At 57.8% G+C, this 20,483-nt stretch overlaps 1 protein-coding gene across 1 annotated transcript in view; it reads left to right on the top strand.

The window, feature by feature from the left end:
* Positions 1-20,483, top strand: part of LOC132383711 (echinoderm microtubule-associated protein-like 3) — a 107,316-nt gene that overhangs the window by 82,134 nt on the left and 4,699 nt on the right. The window contains exons 20-22 of the mRNA XM_059954899.1: positions 2,019-2,106; positions 6,005-6,103; positions 7,336-7,466. Coding sequence (XP_059810882.1) covers positions 2,019-2,106; positions 6,005-6,103; positions 7,336-7,466 — 318 coding nt within the window. The remainder of the gene's footprint in view (positions 1-2,018; positions 2,107-6,004; positions 6,104-7,335; positions 7,467-20,483) is intronic.

The following is a 20,483-nucleotide window of genomic DNA, read 5'->3' as shown; positions in this document are numbered from 1 at the left end:
GGGACTCCAGCTCCGGATTTTCCCCTCGGGGTTCACTCCCGAAGCCTCCCCCACGAGTGGGTATCGCCCCAAGGCACCGGAGACCAGGATTTTCCCTCTAGATGAGCTGCCGACCAGGGCTGACGAGCCCCATCTGCCCGAAGCGACTGGTTTCAAGGCGCCGGTAACCCGCCTTCGCCCCCTCTCCCGTCAGTAGAAACGGTTCCTCCGGGCTTAGTGGCTCAGCCACACATGAAGGCCGGGAGCTCGACTCGGTTGTCAGATGTTATTTGAGGTGCGCGCCATTGGGAGTGTTTAATAGGTATCGGGAGCTTGTCCCCGCTACCGCTCCTGGCCATAACAACCTGAAGGAGCCTATGAGGTGACCAGAATGGAACACGATACTCCAAGCGTGGTCTATTCAGAGTTTTATAGCTTCTGCGTTACCACGCGGCTATTGAGCTCAGCCCCCCCACCCCTCCCGAAGACTGAAGGCCAACACCGTACTTAACCTATCAACTTGTGTGGCAACTGAGGGATCGAGGGACGTGGATCTCAGGGTCTGCTCGGCACTGCTCCCTGCAGGCAGGGGGCGCTAACTGCAGGTTCAGAGGGGAACAGCACCAACGGCATCTGCTCGGCACTGCTCCCTGCAGGCAGGGGGCGCTAACTGCAGGTTCAGAGGGGAACAGCACCAACGGCATCTGCTCGGCACTGCTCCCTGCAGGCAGGGGGCGCTAACTGCAGGTTCAGAGGGGAACAGCACCAACAGCATCTGCTCGGCACTGCTCCCTGCAGGCAGGGGGCAGTAACTGCAGGTGCAGAGGGCAACAGCACCAACGGCATCTGCTCGGCACTGCTCCCTGCAGGCAGGGGGCGCTAACTGCAGGTTCAGAGGGGAACAGCACCAACGGCATCTGCTCAGCACTGCTTCCTGCAGGCAGGGGGCAGTAACTGCAGGTTCAGAGGGCAACAGCACCAACGGCATCTGCTCGGCACTGCTCCCTGCAGGCAGGGGGCGCTAACTGCAGGTTCAGAGGGGAACAGCACCAACGGCATCTGCTCAGCACTGCTTCCTGCAGGCAGGGGGCAGTAACTGCAGGTGCAGGACAAGGATGCAGTCCCGTGCCTCCGTGGGGGATTGGTTCCGGGATCCCTCGCGGATACAAAAATTCGCAGATGCTCAAGTTCAACCTGTCTCAATGCACTGGACCTTCTGACCCAGTGGAACCCGAGACCTTATTTAACCTGTCTCAGTGCGGTGGACATCAGGACCCGGCGGCGCAGCTCTGAATCCGCAGTGTTTGTGTTCACGAAAATAACCGCGATCACGGTTGAAAATAAAGTGGGAAATAATAGAGCGATCGGAAAGAGGTGAAACGCCATCGGTCATTGGAAAAGCATTAGGCTACAGTCAGTCAACGGTCGGAACAATTTTAATGGAGCATGTGAAAGGCCCTGCCCCGATGAAAGCTACAATTATTACTAAGCAAAGCAGTGGTTTAATGATTGGGTTTTTGATCCTCCACATCAACCCGGCACGGTGGAGAGCGCACTCGAAAGTGGTCTGTCACTGGCTCACACTCTGGAACTTTCGTTCCCGAGCTGGGCTCTGAAACATACGTTCTTAAGTGTCTTAGAAAGGTAAAATATATACTATATACTAAGAGAAACGTTTGACTAACTGACACTAAATAATACGGGATGTACCTGTTCCGACTTACTGAGTAAGAGAACTTCCGATTTTTTTCAATCCCGATCCACGATAACCCACGCACATCCTCCCGTACGCTTTAAATCATCGGTAGATTACTTGTAATGCCTAATACAGTGTAAATGCTGTAAAATAGTTGTTTACTGCATTGTTTATGGAATAATGACAAGAAGAAAAGTCTGTACATGCTCGAACAACGAGCGCTGGAAGAGCACTCCCTGGTGTTCACGATTCGCGGTTGGTTGAATTTGCGCGTGTGGAATTCGCGGATAAGGAGGGCTGACTTGGGTCCCCGCAGGTAACCGTGTCTCCCTGTCTCTCCCAGGGCCATTCCAGCTTCATCACTCACCTCGACTGGTCGCTGGACAGCCGGTTCATCATGTCGAACTCCGGAGACTATGAGATCCTCTACTGTGAGTGCAACCGCGTACCGGGGGAGGGGGCTGGGGGATGGCAGCTGCGGTGAGGGAGAAGGGACGCACGTCTCTGGGTGCAGGGCAGGCACGGAGACCGTATCTGCAGCACTGTCGCCCCATTACAGGAAGCACATGGGGGCTTTGGAGAGGCCGCAGAATTAGAGTGAAAACAGGAGAGGGGGGACAAACAAGTTGCTTTCTCTGGAGTGGCAGAGGGTTATAAGATTATGAGAGACAAAATAGAGCAGATGTGCCATTGTTTACCCCGGGTGGAAATGACTAACACCAGAGGGATGCATTGAAGGTGAGGGGGGTAGGTTCTAGGGGGATGTCGGGGGTAAGATTTTGTTACACAGAGAGTGGTGGAGGCAGATACAATGGGTCACAAGACCATTAGACACAGGAACAGTATAAGGCCATTCGGCCCATCTGGTCTGCTCTGCCATTCCATCATAGCTGATTTATTACCCCTGTCAACCATTCTCCTGCCTTCTTCCTGCAACCTTTGACGTCCCAATTAAGAACCTATCAACCTCCGTTTTAAATACACCCAATTAATTGGCCTCCACACCCATCGGTGGCAATGAATTCCACAGATTCACTACCCTCTGACTAAAGAAATTCCACATTATCGTTGTTCTAAAGGGATGTCCTTGTAAACCGAGGCTGTGCCCTCTGGTCCTAGACTTCCCCCATTATAGGAAACATGTTCTCCACATCCACTCTATCTGTGTCCTCTGATCCCAGACTCCCCCACTATAGGAAACATCCTCTCCACATCCACTCTATCTGTGTCCTCTGGTCCTAGACTCCCCCATTATAGGAAACATCCTCTCCACATCCACTTTATCTGTGTCCTCTGGTCCTAGACTCCCCCATTATAGGAAACATCCTCTCCACATCCACTCTGTCTGTGTCCTCTGGTCCTAGACTCCCCCATTATAGGAAACATCCTCTCCACATCCACTCTATCTGTGTCCTCTGGTCCTAGACTCCCCCACTATAGGAAACATCCTCTCCACATCCACTCTATCTGTGTCCTCTGGTCCTAGACTCCCCCACTATGGGAAACATCCTCTCCAAATCCACTCTATCTATGTCCTCTGGTCCTAGACTCCCCCACTGTAGGAAACACCCTCTCCACATCCACTCTACCTGTCCCTTCTGGTCCTAGACTCCCCCACTATAGGAAACATCCTCTCCACATCCACTCTATCTGTGTCCTCTGGTCCTAGACTCCCCCACTATAGGAAACATCCTCTCCACATCCACTCTACCTGTGTCCTCTGGTCCTAGACTCCCCCACTATAGGAAACATCCTCTCCACATCCACTCTATCTGTGTCCTCTGGTCCTAGACTTTCCCACTATAGGAAACATCCTCTCCACGTCCACTCTATCTCAGCGTTACAGCATCTAGATCAGTGTGGGTTGGTTTCAGACAGTGTGGGACAATATGAGACAGAGAGCATCGTCTCTGTGCCATGATTTTAAATCAAACTAAACCCTTTCTGCCTGCACTTAAAACCTCCACAGCCTTCTGTGGCAATGAATTCCACAGATTCACCCCCCCCCCCCCCCGGCTGAAGATATTCCTCCTCATCTCTGTTATAAACGCGCGTCCTTTTGAGGGGGGTTGCCCTCTGGTTGGCAAGATGGCTTCACAGCACCCGCCATCCGGGTTCAATTCCCGCCGCCGTTTGTAAGGAGTTTATACGCTCTCCCCGTGACCTCCGGGTGCTCCGATCTCCTCCCGCATTCCAGGGACGTGCGGGTCAGGGTTACTACGTAGCGGGCGTGCTCGCGGGCCTGCCCCCCTGCACAACACACGCTGATTGGATTTGACGCAAACGAATTAAGGTCTGTTTGCGTGGCGATGTGCACGTGACAGATAATCTCCAAACTGCGAATTATAAACACAAGAGATGCTGCAGACGCTGGGTGAAATAATCCCCGTGAAGGGTCTCGGCCCAAAACATCGATATGCTGCGGTCCTCCGGCATTTTGTGTGTGTTAATCTGCTAATTAGACACCCAACAAAACTAATTTCATGTCTTTGCTTTGTACCACTGCCACAAAATCAACAAATTTCATGACATACATCAGCGATAATAAACCTGATTCTGAATCCCTTCTCAGGACGCAGTTTCCATATCCCTCCATTCCCTGCACACACACATGCCTGAGGGCCTTCAGTATTGTAAGCCTCGATAGAGTGGACGTGGAGAGGATGTTTCCTATAGTGGGGGAGTCTAGGTCCAGGGGACACAGATAGAGTGGATGTGGAGAGGATGTTTCCTATAGTGGGGGAGTCTAGGACCAGAGGACACAGATAGAGTGGATGTGGAGAGGATGTTTCCTATAGTGGGGGAGTCTAGGACCAGAGGACACTATAGATAGAGTGGATGTGGAGAGGATGTTTCCTATAGTGGGGGAGTCTAGGACCAGAGGACACAGATAGAGTGGATGTGGAGAGGATGTGTCCTATAGTGGGGGAGTCTAGGACCAGAGGACACAGATAGAGTGGATGTGGAGGATGTTTCCTGCAGTGGGGGAGTCTAGGACCAGAGGACACAGATAGAGTGGATGTGGAGAGGACGTTTCTTATAGCGGGGGAGTCTAGGACCAGAGGACAGAGATAGAGTGGATGTGGAGAGGATGTTTCCTATAGTGGGGGAGTCTAGGACCAGAGGACACAGATAGAGTGGATGTGGAGAGGATGTTTCCTATAGTGGGGGAGTCTAGGACCAGAGGACACAGATAGAGTGGATGTGGAGAGGATGTGTCCTATAGTGGGGGAGTCTAGGACCAGAGGACACAGATAGAGTGGATGTGGAGAGGATGTTTCCTATAGTGGGGGAGTCCAGGACCAGAGGACACAGACAGAGTGGATGAGGAGAGGATGTTTCCTATAGTGGGGGAGTCCAGGACCAGAGGACACAGACAGAGTGGATGTGGTGAAGCTGTTTCCTATAGTGGGGGAGTTTAGGACCAGAGGACACAGATAGAGTGGATGTGGAGAGGATGTTTCCTATAGTGGGGGAGTCTAGGACCAGAGGACACAGATAGAGTGGATGTGGAGAGGATGTTTCCTATAGTGGGGGAGTCTAGGACCAGAGGACACAGATAGAGTGGATGTGGAGAGGATGTTTCCTATAGTGGGGGAGTCTAGGACCAGAGGACACAGATAGAGTGGATGTGGAGAGGATGTTTCCTATAGTGGGGGAGTCTAGGACCAGAGGACACAGATAGAGTGGATGTGGAGAGGATGTTTCCTATAGTGGGGGAGTCTAGGACCAGAGGACACTCCTCCTGCGTCTCCCTCAGCGAGGCACTCCCTCCAACTGCTCCTCCCTCAGTGAGGTGTTCTCTCCTCCTGCATCTCCCTCACAGAGGCGCTGCCTCATCCTACCCCCTCAGCGAGGCCCTCCCTCCTCTTGCATCTCCTACAGTGAGGCGCTCCCTCCTCCTGCATCTCCTACGAGACGCACCCTAATCCCGTGTCTCATACAACGAGGCGCTCCCTCCTCATGTCTCTTCCCCAGCGGGACGTTCCCTCCTCCTGCGTCTCCCTCATTGAGGCGCTCCCTCTTACGTTTCCCTCATCGAGAAGCTCCATCCTCCTGCGTCTCCCTCAGCGATGCGCTCCCTCTTCATGTGTCTCCCTCAGCGAGGCGCTCCCTTCCCCCTTGTATCTCACACAGCGAGGCTCTCCCTTCTCCTGCCTCCCCTCAGCGAGGTGCTCCATCCTCCTGCGTCTCGCTCAGCGAGGAGCTCCCTCCTCACCGCTCCTCCTGTCATTTAGTTCCCCTCTCTGCCCCACGTCTGCTCGGTGCAGGAGGGAAGATTCTTCCCTGTGCGACTGTCTGTCTGACCCTGGACGCTCTCTGTTACAGGGGACATCGCAGCAGGCTGTAAACTCATCAGGAACCGCTACGAGTGCAAGGACCTGGAGTGGGTCTCGTACACCTGCGTCCTGGGCTTCCACGTCTTCGGTAAGAGGGCTCAGTGGGGTGGGCAGGGATAGGACTCGTGCTGATCACTACTGCATTTCAAAGTAAAATTATTATCAAAGTATGTGTGCTGTACATCTTCAAAGGCAGCGTCCATCATTAGGGACCCCCATCACCCAGGACATGCCCTCTTCTCATTGCTACCGTCAGGGAGGAGGTTCAGGAGGAGCCTGAAGACACACACTCAACGATTCAGGAACAGCTTCTTCCCCTCTGCCATCAGGGAGGAGGTACAGGAGCCTGAAGACACACACTCAACGATTCAGGAACAGCTTCTTCCCAACTGCCATCAGGGAGGAGGTACAGGAGCCTGAAGACACACACTCAACGATTCAGGAACAGCTTCTTCGCCTCTGCCATCAGGGAGGAGGTACAGGAGCCTGAAGACACACACTCAGCAATTCAGGAACAGCTTCTTCCCCTCTGCCATCAGGGAGGAGGTACAGGAGCCTAAAGACACACACTCAACGATTCAGGAACAGCTTCTTCCCCTCTGCCATCAGGGAGGAGGTACAGGAGCCTGAAGACACACACTCAGCGATTCAGGAACAGCTTCTTCCCCTCCGCCATCAGGGAGGAGGTACAGGAGCCTGAAGACACACACTCAGCGATTCAGGAACAGCTTCTTCCCCTCTGCCATTCCTGAATCGTTGAGTGTGTGTCTTCATGCTCCTGTACCTCCTCCCTGATGGCAGAGGGGAAGAAGCTGTTCCTGAATCGTTGAGTGTGTGTCTTCATGCTCCTGTACCTCCTCCCTGACGGTAGCAGTGAGAAGAGGGCACGTCCTGGGTGATGGGGGTCCCTAGTGTTGGACGCTGCCTGTCTGAGGCATGGCCTTTTGAAGATGTCCTCGGTGCTGGGGAGAGTTTTGCCCACGATGGAGCTGCCTGCATTTGCAACTTTCTGCAGCTGTTTCCAGCCCTGTGCAGTGGCTCCTGCCGACCCGGTCAGAATGCTCTCCACGGCACATCTGTGGAAGTTTTCGAGTGTCTGCAGTGACGAACCGAACCTCCTCAAACTCGTAATGAAATGCATCCGCCGTCGAGCCTGCTCTGCGGCCGCACGACTCTTCGTGCTGCAGTCGGTGTCTTTTCACCGTGCTGAACCTGTGTAGGGAAACGGACGGGCAGGCGTGCCGGAGACGGTGCTTTCTGACATACCCTGGTGCGTGCGCCGATAACAAACCGACTCGCCCCTCGTGTGTCTCGTTGCAGGGGTTTGGCCAGACGGTTCTGACGGGACGGACATCAACGCCCTGTGCCGTTCCCACAACGAGCGGCTGGTGGCCGTGGCCGACGACTTCTGCAAGGTGCATCTCTTCCAGTACCCGTGCTCCAAGGCCAAGGTCAGTGAGGGGGCGTCGTGTCCGTGACTCAGTCATACCCCCCCATCCCCTCCTTACAAGCCCCCATCCCCTCCTTACAGCCCCCATCCCCTCCTTACACCCCCATCCCCTCCTTACACCCCCATCCCCTCCTTACACCCCCCATCCCCTCCTTACACCACCCATCCCCTCCTTACACCACCCATCCCCTCCTTACACCACCCATCCCCTCCTTACACCACCCATCCCCTCCTTACAGCCCCCATCCCCTCCTTACACCACCCATCCCCTCCTTACACCACCCATCCCCTCCTTACAGCCCCCATCCCCTCCTTACAGCCCCCATCCCCTCCTTACACCCCCATCCCCTCCTTACACCCCCCATCCTCTCCTTACACCCCCCATCCCCTCCTTACAAGCCCCCATCCCCTCCTTACACCCCCATCCCCTCCTTACAAGCCCCCATCCCCTCCTTACAGCCCCCATCCCCTCCTTACACCCCATCCCCTCCTTACACCCCCCATCCCCTCCTTACACCCCCTATCCCCTCCTTACACCCCCTATCCCCTCTTTACAGCCCCTATCCCCTCTTTACAGCCCCTATCCCCTCCTTACAGCCCCATCCCCTCCTTACACCCCCCATCCCCTCCTTACACCCCCCATCCCCTCCTTACACCCCCCATCCCCTCCTTACACCACCCATCCCCTCCTTACACCACCCATCCCCTCCTTACAGCCCCCATCCCCTCCTTACAGCCCCCATCCCCTCCTTACAGCCCCCATCCCCTCCTTACAGCCCCCATCCCCTCCTTACACCCCCATCTCCTCCTTACACCCCCCATCCCGTCCTTACACCCCCATCCCCTCCTTACAACCCCCATCCCCTCCTTACAGCCCCCATCCCCTCCTTACACCCCCTATCCCCTCTTTACAGCCCCATCCCCTCCTTACACCCCCCATCCCGTCCTTACAACCCCCATCCCGTCCTTACAGCCCCCATCCCCTCCTTACAACCCCCATCCCCTCCTTACAGCCCCCATTCCCTCCTTACACCCCTATCTCCTCCTTAATCCTCCCATCCCCTCCTTACACCCCCCATGCCCTCCTTAATCCCTCTCCAAGGTCAGTGACTCAGTGATGGGTGGGGGCACGTTGTGTCACTGTGTCCATGGCTCTGTCGTGCTACCCCCCCCCCCCCACTGAACCATATCCAGTAACTCCAGTCACCCCACTGAGTGAGTCTCTGTCTGTGTCTGTGTGTGTCTGTCAGTCTGGTGTGTGTGTGTGTGTCTGTGTGTGTGTGTGTGTGTGTCTGTGGGTGTGTGTGTTTGTGTCTCTGTGTCTGTGTGGGTGTGTGTGTCTGTGTGTGGGTGTGTCTGTCTGTCTGTGTCTGTGTCTCTGTGTCTGTGGGTGTGTGTGTGTCTGTGTGTGTACGTGTGTGTCTGTGTCTCTGTGTCTGTGTGTGTGTATCTCTGTGGGTGTGTGTGTCTGTGTGTGGGTGTGTCTGTCTGTCTGTGTCTGTGTCTCTGTGTCTGTGGGTGTGTGTGTGTCTGTGTGTGTACGTGTGTGTCTGTCTGTCTATCAGTCTGTGTTTATGTGTGTGTGACTATATGTCTATCCATGTGTGTCTGTCTGTGTGTCAAGTCAAGTCACTTTTATTGTCATTTCGACCATAACTGCCGGTACAGTACACTGTAAAAATGAGGGAACGTTTTTCAGGACCATGGTGTTATATGACACAGTACAAAAACTAGACTGAACTACGTAAAACAACACAGAGAAAGCTACACTAGACTACAGACCTACCCAGGACTGCATAAAGTGCACAAAAACAGTACAGGCATTTCAATAAATAATAAACAGGACAATAGGACAGAAGGTGTCAGTCCAGGCTCTGGGTATTGAGGAGTCTGGTAGCTTGGGGGAAGAAGCTGTTACATAGTCTGGTCGTGAGAGCCCGAATGCTTCGGTGCCTTTTCCCAGACGGCAGGAGGGAGAAGTTTGTGTGAGGGGTGCGTGGGGTCCTTCATAATGCTGTTAGCTTTGCGGATGTGGCGTGTGGTGTAAATATCCGTGATGGCGGGCAGAGAGACCCTGATGATCTTCTCAGCTGACCTCACTATCCGCTGCAGGGTCTTGCGATCCAAGACGGTGCAATTTCCGAACCAGGCAGTGATGCAGCTGCTCAGGATGCTCTCAATACAACCCCTGTAGAATGTGATGAGGATGGGGGGTGGGAGATGGACTTTCCTCAGCCGTCGCAGAAAGTAGAGACGCTGCTGGGCTTTCTTTGCTATGGAGCTGGTGTTGAGGGACCAGGTGAGATTCTCCACCAGGTGAACACCAAGAAATTTGATGCTCTCAACGATCTCTACCGAGGAGCCGTCGATGTTCAGCAGGTGTCTATCAGTCTGTGTGTATGTTTATTTCGCTCTGTGTGTGTGTGTGTGTGTGTCTGCCTATGTGTGTTTTACCTCCCAGTCTGGGAGACTGCACACAGATTGGAGAGAGGTGGTGGGGGGGAGTGTTGAGGTGAAAACGGTACAGTACAGAAGTCGGCCCTTCGGCCCATCTCAGCCATGCTGACCATTATGCTAGTCCCCATTTGCCCGCATTCACCGTCTCTTCCCCCCGCCCCCCAGGCAAACCTTGTGACAGGTGCAGATTTCCTCTGAAATATCGGCAAGTTGAGATTGTCGTCGGCCGCACATGTCCACCTGCCCGCAGGCGTGACGAGAATCTTAACTCACAGCAGCGTCCGGGAAGGCAGACGTTCAACACACAGACTTTACAAGTACGAATCCAAGTCCATTCGACCTCGTCCGGGCCTCCCAATCTCCGCCGCTACGATCTCGTCACGAACAAGAGCCACATTTGCAGATGCTGGAGAGCCGAGCGAGGCACACGAGAGGGTCTCGGCCCGAAACATTGACCGTTTACTCTTCTCCGGAGGCGATGCCGGGCCCGCTGAGTCCCCCCCAGCGTGTTGTGTGTGTGTGAGTCGCCTTGTACTGATCTTCCACTTCATCGCCTGCCTCCGCAGCACTTTGCTCCGCCGTGCGTGAACGAGACGGGCTCTCCACTGCCCCTCGGTGCGCGTGACAACGTTAAACCACTTCTAATCCGAGTGCAAAGCGGTCACAACGTGACTTCCGGTCCAGGTTTATTGCCAGCAAATGAAACGGTGTCACTCCGGACCGAGGTCCACCGTCGCGGTACATCGAACCTGTCGTGACATTACCGGTCAGGAGCCGACAAACGACGAGATACATTGCAGAAGACTGACATTTAGCGCAAGATGCGTCTACGGCGCCACTTACCGCTGGACCTGCTCCTCACTCCACGCCCGTTCAGACGTCGAAGGCTTCTTCATTGCTGTCTTTGTTTGACCAGGCGGGGTTGTGGGCCCCGAGCAGATCCCCCGAACCTGGAGGACCCCTGGCACGGGCGACCCTCACCAAAGCACAAAGCCCCGACTCCAGCCGACGTAGCGCTCCGAGTCATTGAGGCCCGCCAGCCTCCAGACCCTCCGACAGCCGTCCCCTTGGGTGATCTACGACACCAGTTAAAACGTAAACAGTATAACGCCGTCGGCGCCTCGTACACGATGAGAGCTGGGTGGTGGCAGGGAGTTCAGCAGTCTCGTCCTGGGGGTAGAAGCTGTTCCCCATCCTAACAGTCCTTGTCCTAATGCTACAGTACCTCCTGCCTGGGGGGGGGGGAGGGGGTCAAAGAGATGGTGAGACGAATGGCAGCAATCATTGACAATGCTAAAGGCCCTGCGTATGAAGTGCCCCTGATAAATGTCTCAGATAGGGGAGGAACTGGTTCGAAAACCAAATAGTTGAAGGGAAGTAGCTGCTTCTGAACCTGCTGGTGTGGGTCAGTCTTGAACCTGCTGGTGTGGGGACGGTCGGGAACCTGCTGGCGTGGGGACGGTCGGGAACCTGCTGGTGTGGGACGGTCGGGAACCTGCTGGTGTGGGGACGGTCGGGAACCTGCTGGTGTGGGGACGGTCTCGAACCTGCTGGTGTGGGACGGTCAGGAACCTGCTGGTGTGGGACGGTCAGGAACCTGCTGGTGTGGGGACGGTCGGGAACCTGCTGGTGTGGGACGGTCAGGAACCTGCTGGGGTGGGACGGTCGGGAACCTGCTGGTGTGGGACGGTCGGGAACCTGCTGGTGTGGGGACGGTCTCGAACCTGCTGGTGTGGGACGGTCAGGAACCTGCTGGTGTGGGACGGTCAGGAACCTGCTGGTGTGGGACGGTCAGGAACCTGCTGGTGTGGGGACGGTCGGGAACCTGCTGGTGTGGGGACGGTCGGGAACCTGCTGGTGTGGGACGGTCGGGAACCTGCTGGGGTGGGACGGTCGGGAACCTGCTGGTGTGGGACGGTCGGGAACCTGCTGGTGTGGGTCCGTCTCGAACCTGCTGGTGTGGGACGGTCGGGAACCTGCTGGTGTGGGGACGGTCGGGAACCTGCTGGTGTGGGACGGTCGGGAACCTGCTGGCGTGGGACGGTCGGGAACCTGCTGGTGTGGGACGGTCGGGAACCTGCTGGTGTGGGGACGGTCGGGAACCTGCTGGTGTGGGACGGTCGGGAACCTGCTGGTGTGGGACGGTCGGGAACCTGCTGGGGTGGGACGGTCAGGAACCTGCTGGTGTGGGGACGGTCGGGAACCTGCTGGTGTGGGGACGGTCGGGAACCTGCTGGTGTGGGACGGTCGGGAACCTGCTGGGGTGGGACGGTCGGGAACCTGCTGGTGTGGGACGGTCGGGAACCTGCTGGTGTGGGTCCGTCTCGAACCTGCTGGTGTGGGACGGTCGGGAACCTGCTGGTGTGGGGACGGTCGGGAACCTGCTGGTGTGGGACGGTCGGGAACCTGCTGGCGTGGGACGGTCGGGAACCTGCTGGTGTGGGACGGTCGGGAACCTGCTGGTGTGGGGACGGTCGGGAACCTGCTGGTGTGGGACGGTCGGGAACCTGCTGGTGTGGGACGGTCGGGAACCTGCTGGGGTGGGACGGTCGGGAACCTGCTGGTGTGGGACGGTCGGGAACCTGCTGGTGTGGGTCCGTCTCGAACCTGCTGGTGTGGGACGGTCGGGAACCTGCTGGTGTGGGGACGGTCGGGAACCTGCTGGTGTGGGACGGTCGGGAACCTGCTGGCGTGGGACGGTCGGGAACCTGCTGGTGTGGGACGGTCGGGAACCTGCTGGTGTGGGACGGTCGGGAACCTGCTGGTGTGGGACGGTCGGGAACCTGCTGGTGTGGGACGGTCGGGAACCTGCTGGTGTGGGGACGGTCGGGAACCTGCTGGTGTGGGACGGTCGGGAACCTGCTGGTGTGGGGACGGTCGGGAACCTGCTGGTGTGGGACGGTCGGGAACCTGCTGGCGTGGGACGGTCGGGAACCTGCTGGTGTGGGACGGTCGGGAACCTGCTGGTGTGGGGACGGTCAGGAACCTGCTGGTGTGGGACGGTCGGGAACCTGCTGGTGTGGGACGGTCGGGAACCTGCTGGTGTGGGGACGGTCGGGAACCTGCTGGTGTGGGACGGTCGGGAACCTGCTGGTGTGGGACGGTCGGGAACCTGCTGGTGTGGGTCAGTCGGGAACCTGCTGGTGTGGGGACGGTCGGGAACCTGCTGGTGTGGGGACGGTCGGGAACCTGCTGGTGTGGGGACGGTCGGGAACCTGCTGGTGTGGGGACGGTCGGGAACCTGCTGGTGTGGGTCAGTCTCGAACCTGCTGGTGTGGGTCGGTCAGGAACCTGCTGGTGTGGGTCAGTCTCGAACCTGCTGGTGTGGGGATGGTCAGGAACCTGCTGGTGTGAGTCAGTCTCGAACCTGCTGGTGTGGGACGGTCAGGAACCTGCTGGTGTGGGTCAGTCAGGAACCTGCTGGTGTGGGGACGGTCAGGAACCTGCTGGCGTGGGGACGGTCAGGAACCTGCTGGTGTGAGTCAGTCTCGAACCTGCTGGCGTGGGGACGGTCAGGAACCTGCTGGTGTGAGTCAGTCTCGAACCTGCTGGCGTGGGGACGGTCAGGAACCTGCTGGCGTGGGGACGGTCGGGAACCTGCTGGTGTGGGACGGTCGGGAACCTGCTGGTGTGGGTCAGTCTCGAACCTGCTGGTGTGGGACGGTCGGGAACCTGCTGGTGTGGGTCAGTCTCGAACCTGCTGGTGTGGGACGGTCAGGAACCTGCTGGTGTGGGGACGGTCGGGAACCTGCTGGCGTGGGACGGTCAGGAACCTGCTAGCGTGGGACGGTCAGGAACCTGCTGGTGTGGGACGGTCAGGAACCTGCTGGCGTGGGACGGTCGGGAACCTGCTGGTGTGGGATGGTCAGGAACCTGCTGGCGTGGGACGGTCAGGAACCTGCTGGTGTAGGTCAGTCTCGAACCTGCTGGCGTGGGACGGTCAGGAACCTGCTGGTGTAGGTCAGTCTCGAACCTGCTGGCGTGGGATGGTCAGGAACCTGCTGGTGTAGGTCAGTCTCGAACCTGCTGGCGTGGGACGGCCTGGTGTGGTTCTATTGTAATCGTACTGCCTCCACCAGTCTCTGTTTGAAAAGACAACCCCCTCACACCTCCTTGAAATCTCCCCCCTCCAACTTTAAACCTGCGCCCCATAGGTCTAGACCCTCCCCTGGGGAAAAAGTCTCGGTCTTGCTGGGCAGAGACCTGCCCCCCTGGGTTCCTCCAGTACCCGCTCAGTCAGATTTGATTCAGCACACCAAGTGTCCTTGGGTTACAGACACATTCCCCTACATACAAGCCAGCTCCCATAATGTTCTCTTTCTCTTCCTCACTCCCACCGCTGTATCTCACCCCCCCCCCCCCAATGTCTCTCCCTCCCTCCCTTTCCCTGTCTCTCTCTCCCCGCCACTGTCTCTCCCTCCCTCCCTCTCCACAACTTCCCTCTCTCTCCCCACCACTGTCTACCTCCCTCCCTCTCCACCACTTCCCTCTCTCTCCCCACCACTACCTCCCTCCCTCTCCACCACTTCCCTCTCTCTCCCCACCACTGTCTCTACCTCCCTCCCTCTCCACCACTTCCCTCTCTCTCCCCGCCACTGTCTCTACCTCCCTCCCTTTCCCTCTCTCTCCTCCTCTCACTCTCCCCTTGTCCCTACCTCCCTCCCTCTCCACCACTTCCCTCTCTCTCCCCGCCACTGTCTCTACCTCCCTCCCTTTCCCTCTCTCTCCTCCTCTCACTCTCCCCTTGTCCCTACCTCCCTCCCTCTCCACCACTTCCCTCTCTCTCCCCACCACTGTCTCTACCTCCCTCCCTCTCCACCACTTCCCTCTCTCCCCACCACTACCTCCCTCCCTCTCCACCACTTCCCTCTCTCCCCACCACTGTCCCTACCTCCCTCCCTCTCCACCACTTCCCTCTCTCTCCCCGCCACTGTCTCTACCTCCCTCCCTTTCCCCGTCTCTCTCCTCCTCTCACTCTCCCCCACTGTCCCTACCTCCCTCCCTCTCCACCACTTCCCTCTCTCTCCCCACCACTGTCCCTACCTCCCTCCCTCTCCACCACGTCCCTCTCTCTCCCCGCCACTCTCTACCTCCCTCCCTTTCCCTGTCGCTCTCCTCCTCTCACTCTCCCCTGTCCCTACCTCTCCCACTCCATCACTTCCCTCTCTCTCCCCGCCACTCTCTACCTCCCTCCCTTTCCCTGTCTCTCTCCCCCACTGTCCCTACCTCCCTCCCTTTCCTCCTCTCACTCTCCCCCACTGTCTCTACCTCCCTCCCTCCCTCTCCACCACTTCCCTCTCACTCTCCCCACCACTCTCTACCTCCCTCCCTCTCCACCACTTCCCTCTCTCTCCCCACCACTGTCCGTACCTCCCTCCCTCTCCACCACTTCGCTCTCTCTCCCCGCCACTGTCTCTACCTCCCTCCCTTTCCCTGTCTCTCTCCTCCTCTCACTCTCCCCCACTGTCCCTACCTCCCTCCCTTTCCCCGTCTCTCTCCTCCTCTCACTCTCCCCCAGTCCCTACCTCCCTCCCTCTCCACCACTTCCCTCTCTCTCCCCGCCACTGTCTCTACCTCCCTCCCTCTCCACCACTTCCCTCTCTCCCCGCCACTGTCTCTACCTCCCTCCCTCTCCACCACTTCCCTCTCTCCCCGCCACTGTCTCTACCTCCCTCCCTCTCCACCACTTCCCTCTCTCTCCCCGCCACTGTCCCTACCTCCCTCCCTCTCCACCACTTCCCTCTCTCTCCCCACCACTGTCTCTACCTCCCTCCCTCTCCACCACTTCCCTCTCTCCCCACCACTACCTCCCTCCCTCTCCACCACTTCCCTCTCTCCCCACCACTGTCCCTACCTCCCTCCCTCTCCACCACTTCCCTCTCTCTCCCCGCCACTGTCTCTACCTCCCTCCCTTTCCCCGTCTCTCTCCTCCTCTCACTCTCCCCCACTGTCCCTACCTCCCTCCCTCTCCACCACTTCCCTCTCTCTCCCCACCACTGTCCCTACCTCCCTCCCTCTCCACCACGTCCCTCTCTCTCCCCGCCACTCTCTACCTCCCTCCCTTTCCCTGTCGCTCTCCTCCTCTCACTCTCCCCTGTCCCTACCTCTCCCACTCCATCACTTCCCTCTCTCTCCCCGCCACTCTCTACCTCCCTCCCTTTCCCTGTCTCTCTCCCCCACTGTCCCTACCTCCCTCCCTTTCCTCCTCTCACTCTCCCCCACTGTCTCTACCTCCCTCCCTCCCTCTCCACCACTTCCCTCTCACTCTCCCCACCACTCTCTACCTCCCTCCCTCTCCACCACTTCCCTCTCTCTCCCCACCACTGTCCGTACCTCCCTCCCTCTCCACCACTTCGCTCTCTCTCCCCGCCACTGTCTCTACCTCCCTCCCTTTCCCTGTCTCTCTCCTCCTCTCACTCTCCCCCACTGTCCCTACCTCCCTCCCTTTCCCCGTCTCTCTCCTCCTCTCACTCTCCCCCAGTCCCTACCTCCCTCCCTCTCCACCACTTCCCTCTCTCTCCCCGCCACTGTCTCTACCTCCCTCCCTCTCCACCACTTCCCTCTCGCTCCCTGCCACTGTCCCTACCTCCCTCCCTCTCCACCCCTCTCTCTCCCCACCACTACCTCCCTCCCTTTCCCCGTCTCTGTCCTCCTCTCACTCTCCCCCACTATCCCTACCTCCCTCCCTCTCCACCACTTCCCTCTCGCTCCCTGCCACTGTCCCTACCTCCCTCCCTCTCCACCACTTCCCTCTCTCTCCCCGCCACTGTCTCTACCTCCCTCCCTCTCCACCACTTCCCTCTCGCTCCCTGCCACTGTCCCTACCTCCCTCCCTCTCCACCCCTCTCTCTCCCCACCACTACCTCCCTCCCTTTCCCCGTCTCTGTCCTCCTCTCACTCTCCCCCACTGTCCCTACCTCCCTCCCTCTCCCCACCACTGTCCCTACCTCCCTCCTTTCCCCATTTCTCTCTCCTCCTCTCACTCTCCCCCACTGTCCCTACCTCCCTCCCTCTCCACCACTTCCCTCTCTCTCCCCGCCACTGTCTCTACCTCCCTCCCTCTCCACCACTTCCCTCTCGCTCCCTGCCACTGTCCCTACCTCCCTCCCTCTCCACCACTTCCCTCTCTCTCCCCACCACTACCTCCCTCCCTTTCCCCGTCTCTGTCCTCCTCTCACTCTCCCCCACTGTCCCTACCTCCCTCCCTCTCCCCACCACTGTCCCTACCTCCCTCCTTTCCCCATTTCTCTCTCCTCCTCTCACTCTCCCCCACTGTCCCCACCTCCCTCCCTCTCCACCACTTCCCTCTCTCTCCCCGCCACTGTCTCTACCTCCCTCCCTCTCCACCACTTCCCTCTCTCCCCGCCACTGTCTCTACCTCCCTCCCTGTCCCTGTCTCTCTCCTCCTCTCACTCTCCCCCACTATCCCTACCTCCCTCCCTCTCCACCACTTCCCTCTCGCTCCCTGCCACTGTCCCTACCTCCCTCCCTCTCCACCACTTCCCTCTCTCTCCCCGCCACTGTCTCTACCTCCCTCCCTTTCCCTGTCTCTGTCCTCCTCTCACTCTCCCCCACTGTCCCTACCTCCCTCCCTCTCCCCACCACTGTCCCTACCTCCCTCCTTTCCCCATTTCTCTCTCCTCCTCTCATTCTCCCCCACTGTCCCTACCTCCCTCCCTCTCCACCACTTCCCTCTCTCTCCCCACCACTGTCTCTACCTCCCTCCCTTTCCCCCATCTCTGTCCTCCTCTCTCTCCCCCACTGTCCCTTCCTCCCTCCCTTTCCTCCTCTCACTCTCCCCCACTGTCCCTACCTCCCTCCCTTTCCCCGTCTCTGTCCTCCTCTCACTCTCCCCCACTGTCCCTACCTCCCTCCCTCTCTCTCCCTGCCACTTTCTCTACCTCCCTCCCTTTCCCCGTCTCTCTCCTCCTCTCACTCTCCCCCACTGTCCCTACCTCCCTCCCTCTCCACCACTTCCCTCTCTCTCCCCGCCACTGTCTCTACCTCCCTCCCTTTCCCTGTCTCTGTCCTCCTCTCACTCTCCCCCACTGTCCCTACCTCCCTCCCTTTCCTCCTCTCACTCTCCCCCACTGTCCCTACCTCCCTCCCTCTCCACCACTTCCCTCTCTCTCCCCGCCATTGTCCCTACCTCCCTCCCTTTCCACCACTTCCCTCTCTCTCCCCGCTACTGTCTCTACCTCCCTCCCTTTCCTCCTCTCTCTCCCCCCTGTCCCTACCTCCCTCCCTCTCACTCTCCCCCACTGTCCCTACCTCCCTCCCTCTCACTCTCCCCCACTGTCCCTACCTCCCTTACCGTATTGAGTGGTTTTCCGACTTGCGGCTGCATATGAGAGCAGGACCCAGGCGGCAGGCTGGGATGATTTCTCCTAGTGAAGTTTAATAGCAGACCAACAGAAGGTGTGTTACCGCCACCTACTGAGATGAAGCGAGGGGACTGCAGACAGGAATCTTTTTCCTTTGTATCGCCGTTTCCTGACAAGTGCACTCCGGACAAATTCCCGTAGCATGCATAGTAATTCTGAACAAAGAATTATTCAACCTAGTTTGTCCAATACGTGTCAGTATAACCTCTTCCCTCCTTTTATACCCACCTCCGTCACGTTTTATTCTCACCACCCTCTGCCTGCTATACAAATGCCGTCTTCTTTTGAAACCCCGACAGGAAGGTTTGCAGCGTGCACGTGGCTGCAGTTACCGCCCCTGCCTGCAGGGAGCGGTGCCGAGCAGATTCCACTGGCACTGTTCCCTCACCGCCTGCAGTTACCACTCCGGGCCTGCAGGGAGCAGTGCCGAGCAGATTCCACAGGCACTGTTCCCTCGCCGCCTGCAGTTACCACTCCGGGCCTGCAGGGAGCAGTGCCGAGCAGATTCCACAGGCACTGTTCCCTCACCGCCTGCAGTTACCGCTCCGGGCCTGTAGGGCGCGGTGCCGAGCAGATGCCGCAGGCACTGTTCCCTCACCGCCTGCAGTTACCGCTCCGGGCCTGCAGGACGCGGTGCCGAGCAGATGCCGCAGGCACTGTTCCCTCGCCGCCTGCAGTTACCGCTCCGGGCCTGCAGGGAGCGGTGCCGAGCAGATTCCACTGGCACTGTTCCCTCACCGCCTGCAGTTACCACTCCGGGCCTGCAGGGCGCGGTGCCGAGCAGATTCCACTGGCACTGTTCCCTCACCGCCTGCAGTTACCACTCCGGGCCTGCAGGGAGCGGTGCCGAGCAGATTCCACTGGCACTGTTCCCTCGCCGCCTGCAGTTACCGCTCCAGGCCTGCAGGGAGCGGTGCCGAGCAGATTCCACTGGCACTGTTCCCTCGCCGCCTGCAGTTACCACTCCGGGCCTGCAGGGAGCGGTGCCGAGCAGATTCCACTGGCACTGTTCCCTCACCGCCTGCAGTTACCGCTCCGGGCCTGCAGGGCGCGGTGCCGAGCAGATGCCGCAGGCACTGTTCCCTCGCCGCCTGCAGTTACCGCTCCGGGCCTGCAGGGCGCGGTGCCGAGCAGATGCCGCAGGCACTGTTCCCTCGCCGCCTGCAGTTACCGCTCCGGGCCTGCAGGGAGCGGTGCCGAGCAAGTGTCAGGGTGCACATCCATGGATCTCTGAAAGTTGCCGAGGAAGTTGTTGGGTTAGGAAAATAACTGGTGTGTTGGCTTTTTAATCTACTCCAAGATCCCTTCCCTCCCATATAGCCCTCCATGTTTCTGTTATCCACCTGAGCCTCTTAAATGCCCCTAATGTATCTGTCTCTACCACCACCCCGGCAGGGCAGGGCGATCCACACACCCACCACTCTCTGTGTTTAAAAAACCTGTCAGCCCACGATACTTTCTTTCGATCACATTAAACTCTCAGGGCGGAAATGGCATCATTTTAATCCTGCCATCCTAGGAAAAAGTCTCAGGCTGTTCACTCTGTTTAAGCCAATCACCTTTGATCCTCCTAAGCCCCAAGAAATCCTATTATCATTGCACCTTCCTGCAATATAACTACTTTCCGGAAATGTTCTGTACTCATTAGATCGAGACTAAAGGGAAGTTTACATCCCTTGCAAGGAATGCAAATGCACCAAGAGATAAATATACCGAGGACATTCTTAGAAAATGAATGGCCTTGGAATCTCCTAATCGAGGTTCCCCAGTTAGTATGCATGACAGCATAATGGTTCTTCTTCTTGGGCCCTGTCTCCCACTCCCAGTGAAGGAGAGGCCACTGATGACCTCCCGTTTCCATCGACCAGAGCTGATGGAATAATTGGAGTTCTTCAAAGTTTCTGTACTCCACGAAGCAGCTTCACCAGAGCCCTGTTGGCCGGCTCTCAGGATTGAAGGATTTGGGACAAACAGGACTAATATCTTCTCGAGGCCCCCACTGGGGAGTAAAGAAGCTTAAAATGCCGTTCCTTCAGGTTCAGGAGCAGCTACTTCAAAGTTCCGAGCGGATTTACTATCGAAGTACGTATACAGCATACAACCTTGAGATTCGACTCCTTACAGGCAGCCACGAAACAAAGACACCCAAAAGAACCTGTTTTAAAAAAAGGCCATCG

Source organism: Hypanus sabinus, chromosome 31 (assembly GCF_030144855.1).
Source record: "Hypanus sabinus isolate sHypSab1 chromosome 31, sHypSab1.hap1, whole genome shotgun sequence".
NCBI lineage: Eukaryota > Metazoa > Chordata > Chondrichthyes > Myliobatiformes > Dasyatidae > Hypanus > Hypanus sabinus.
Note: the sequence above shows the minus strand (reverse complement) of the source record. Positions and strands in the feature narration are given on the sequence as shown.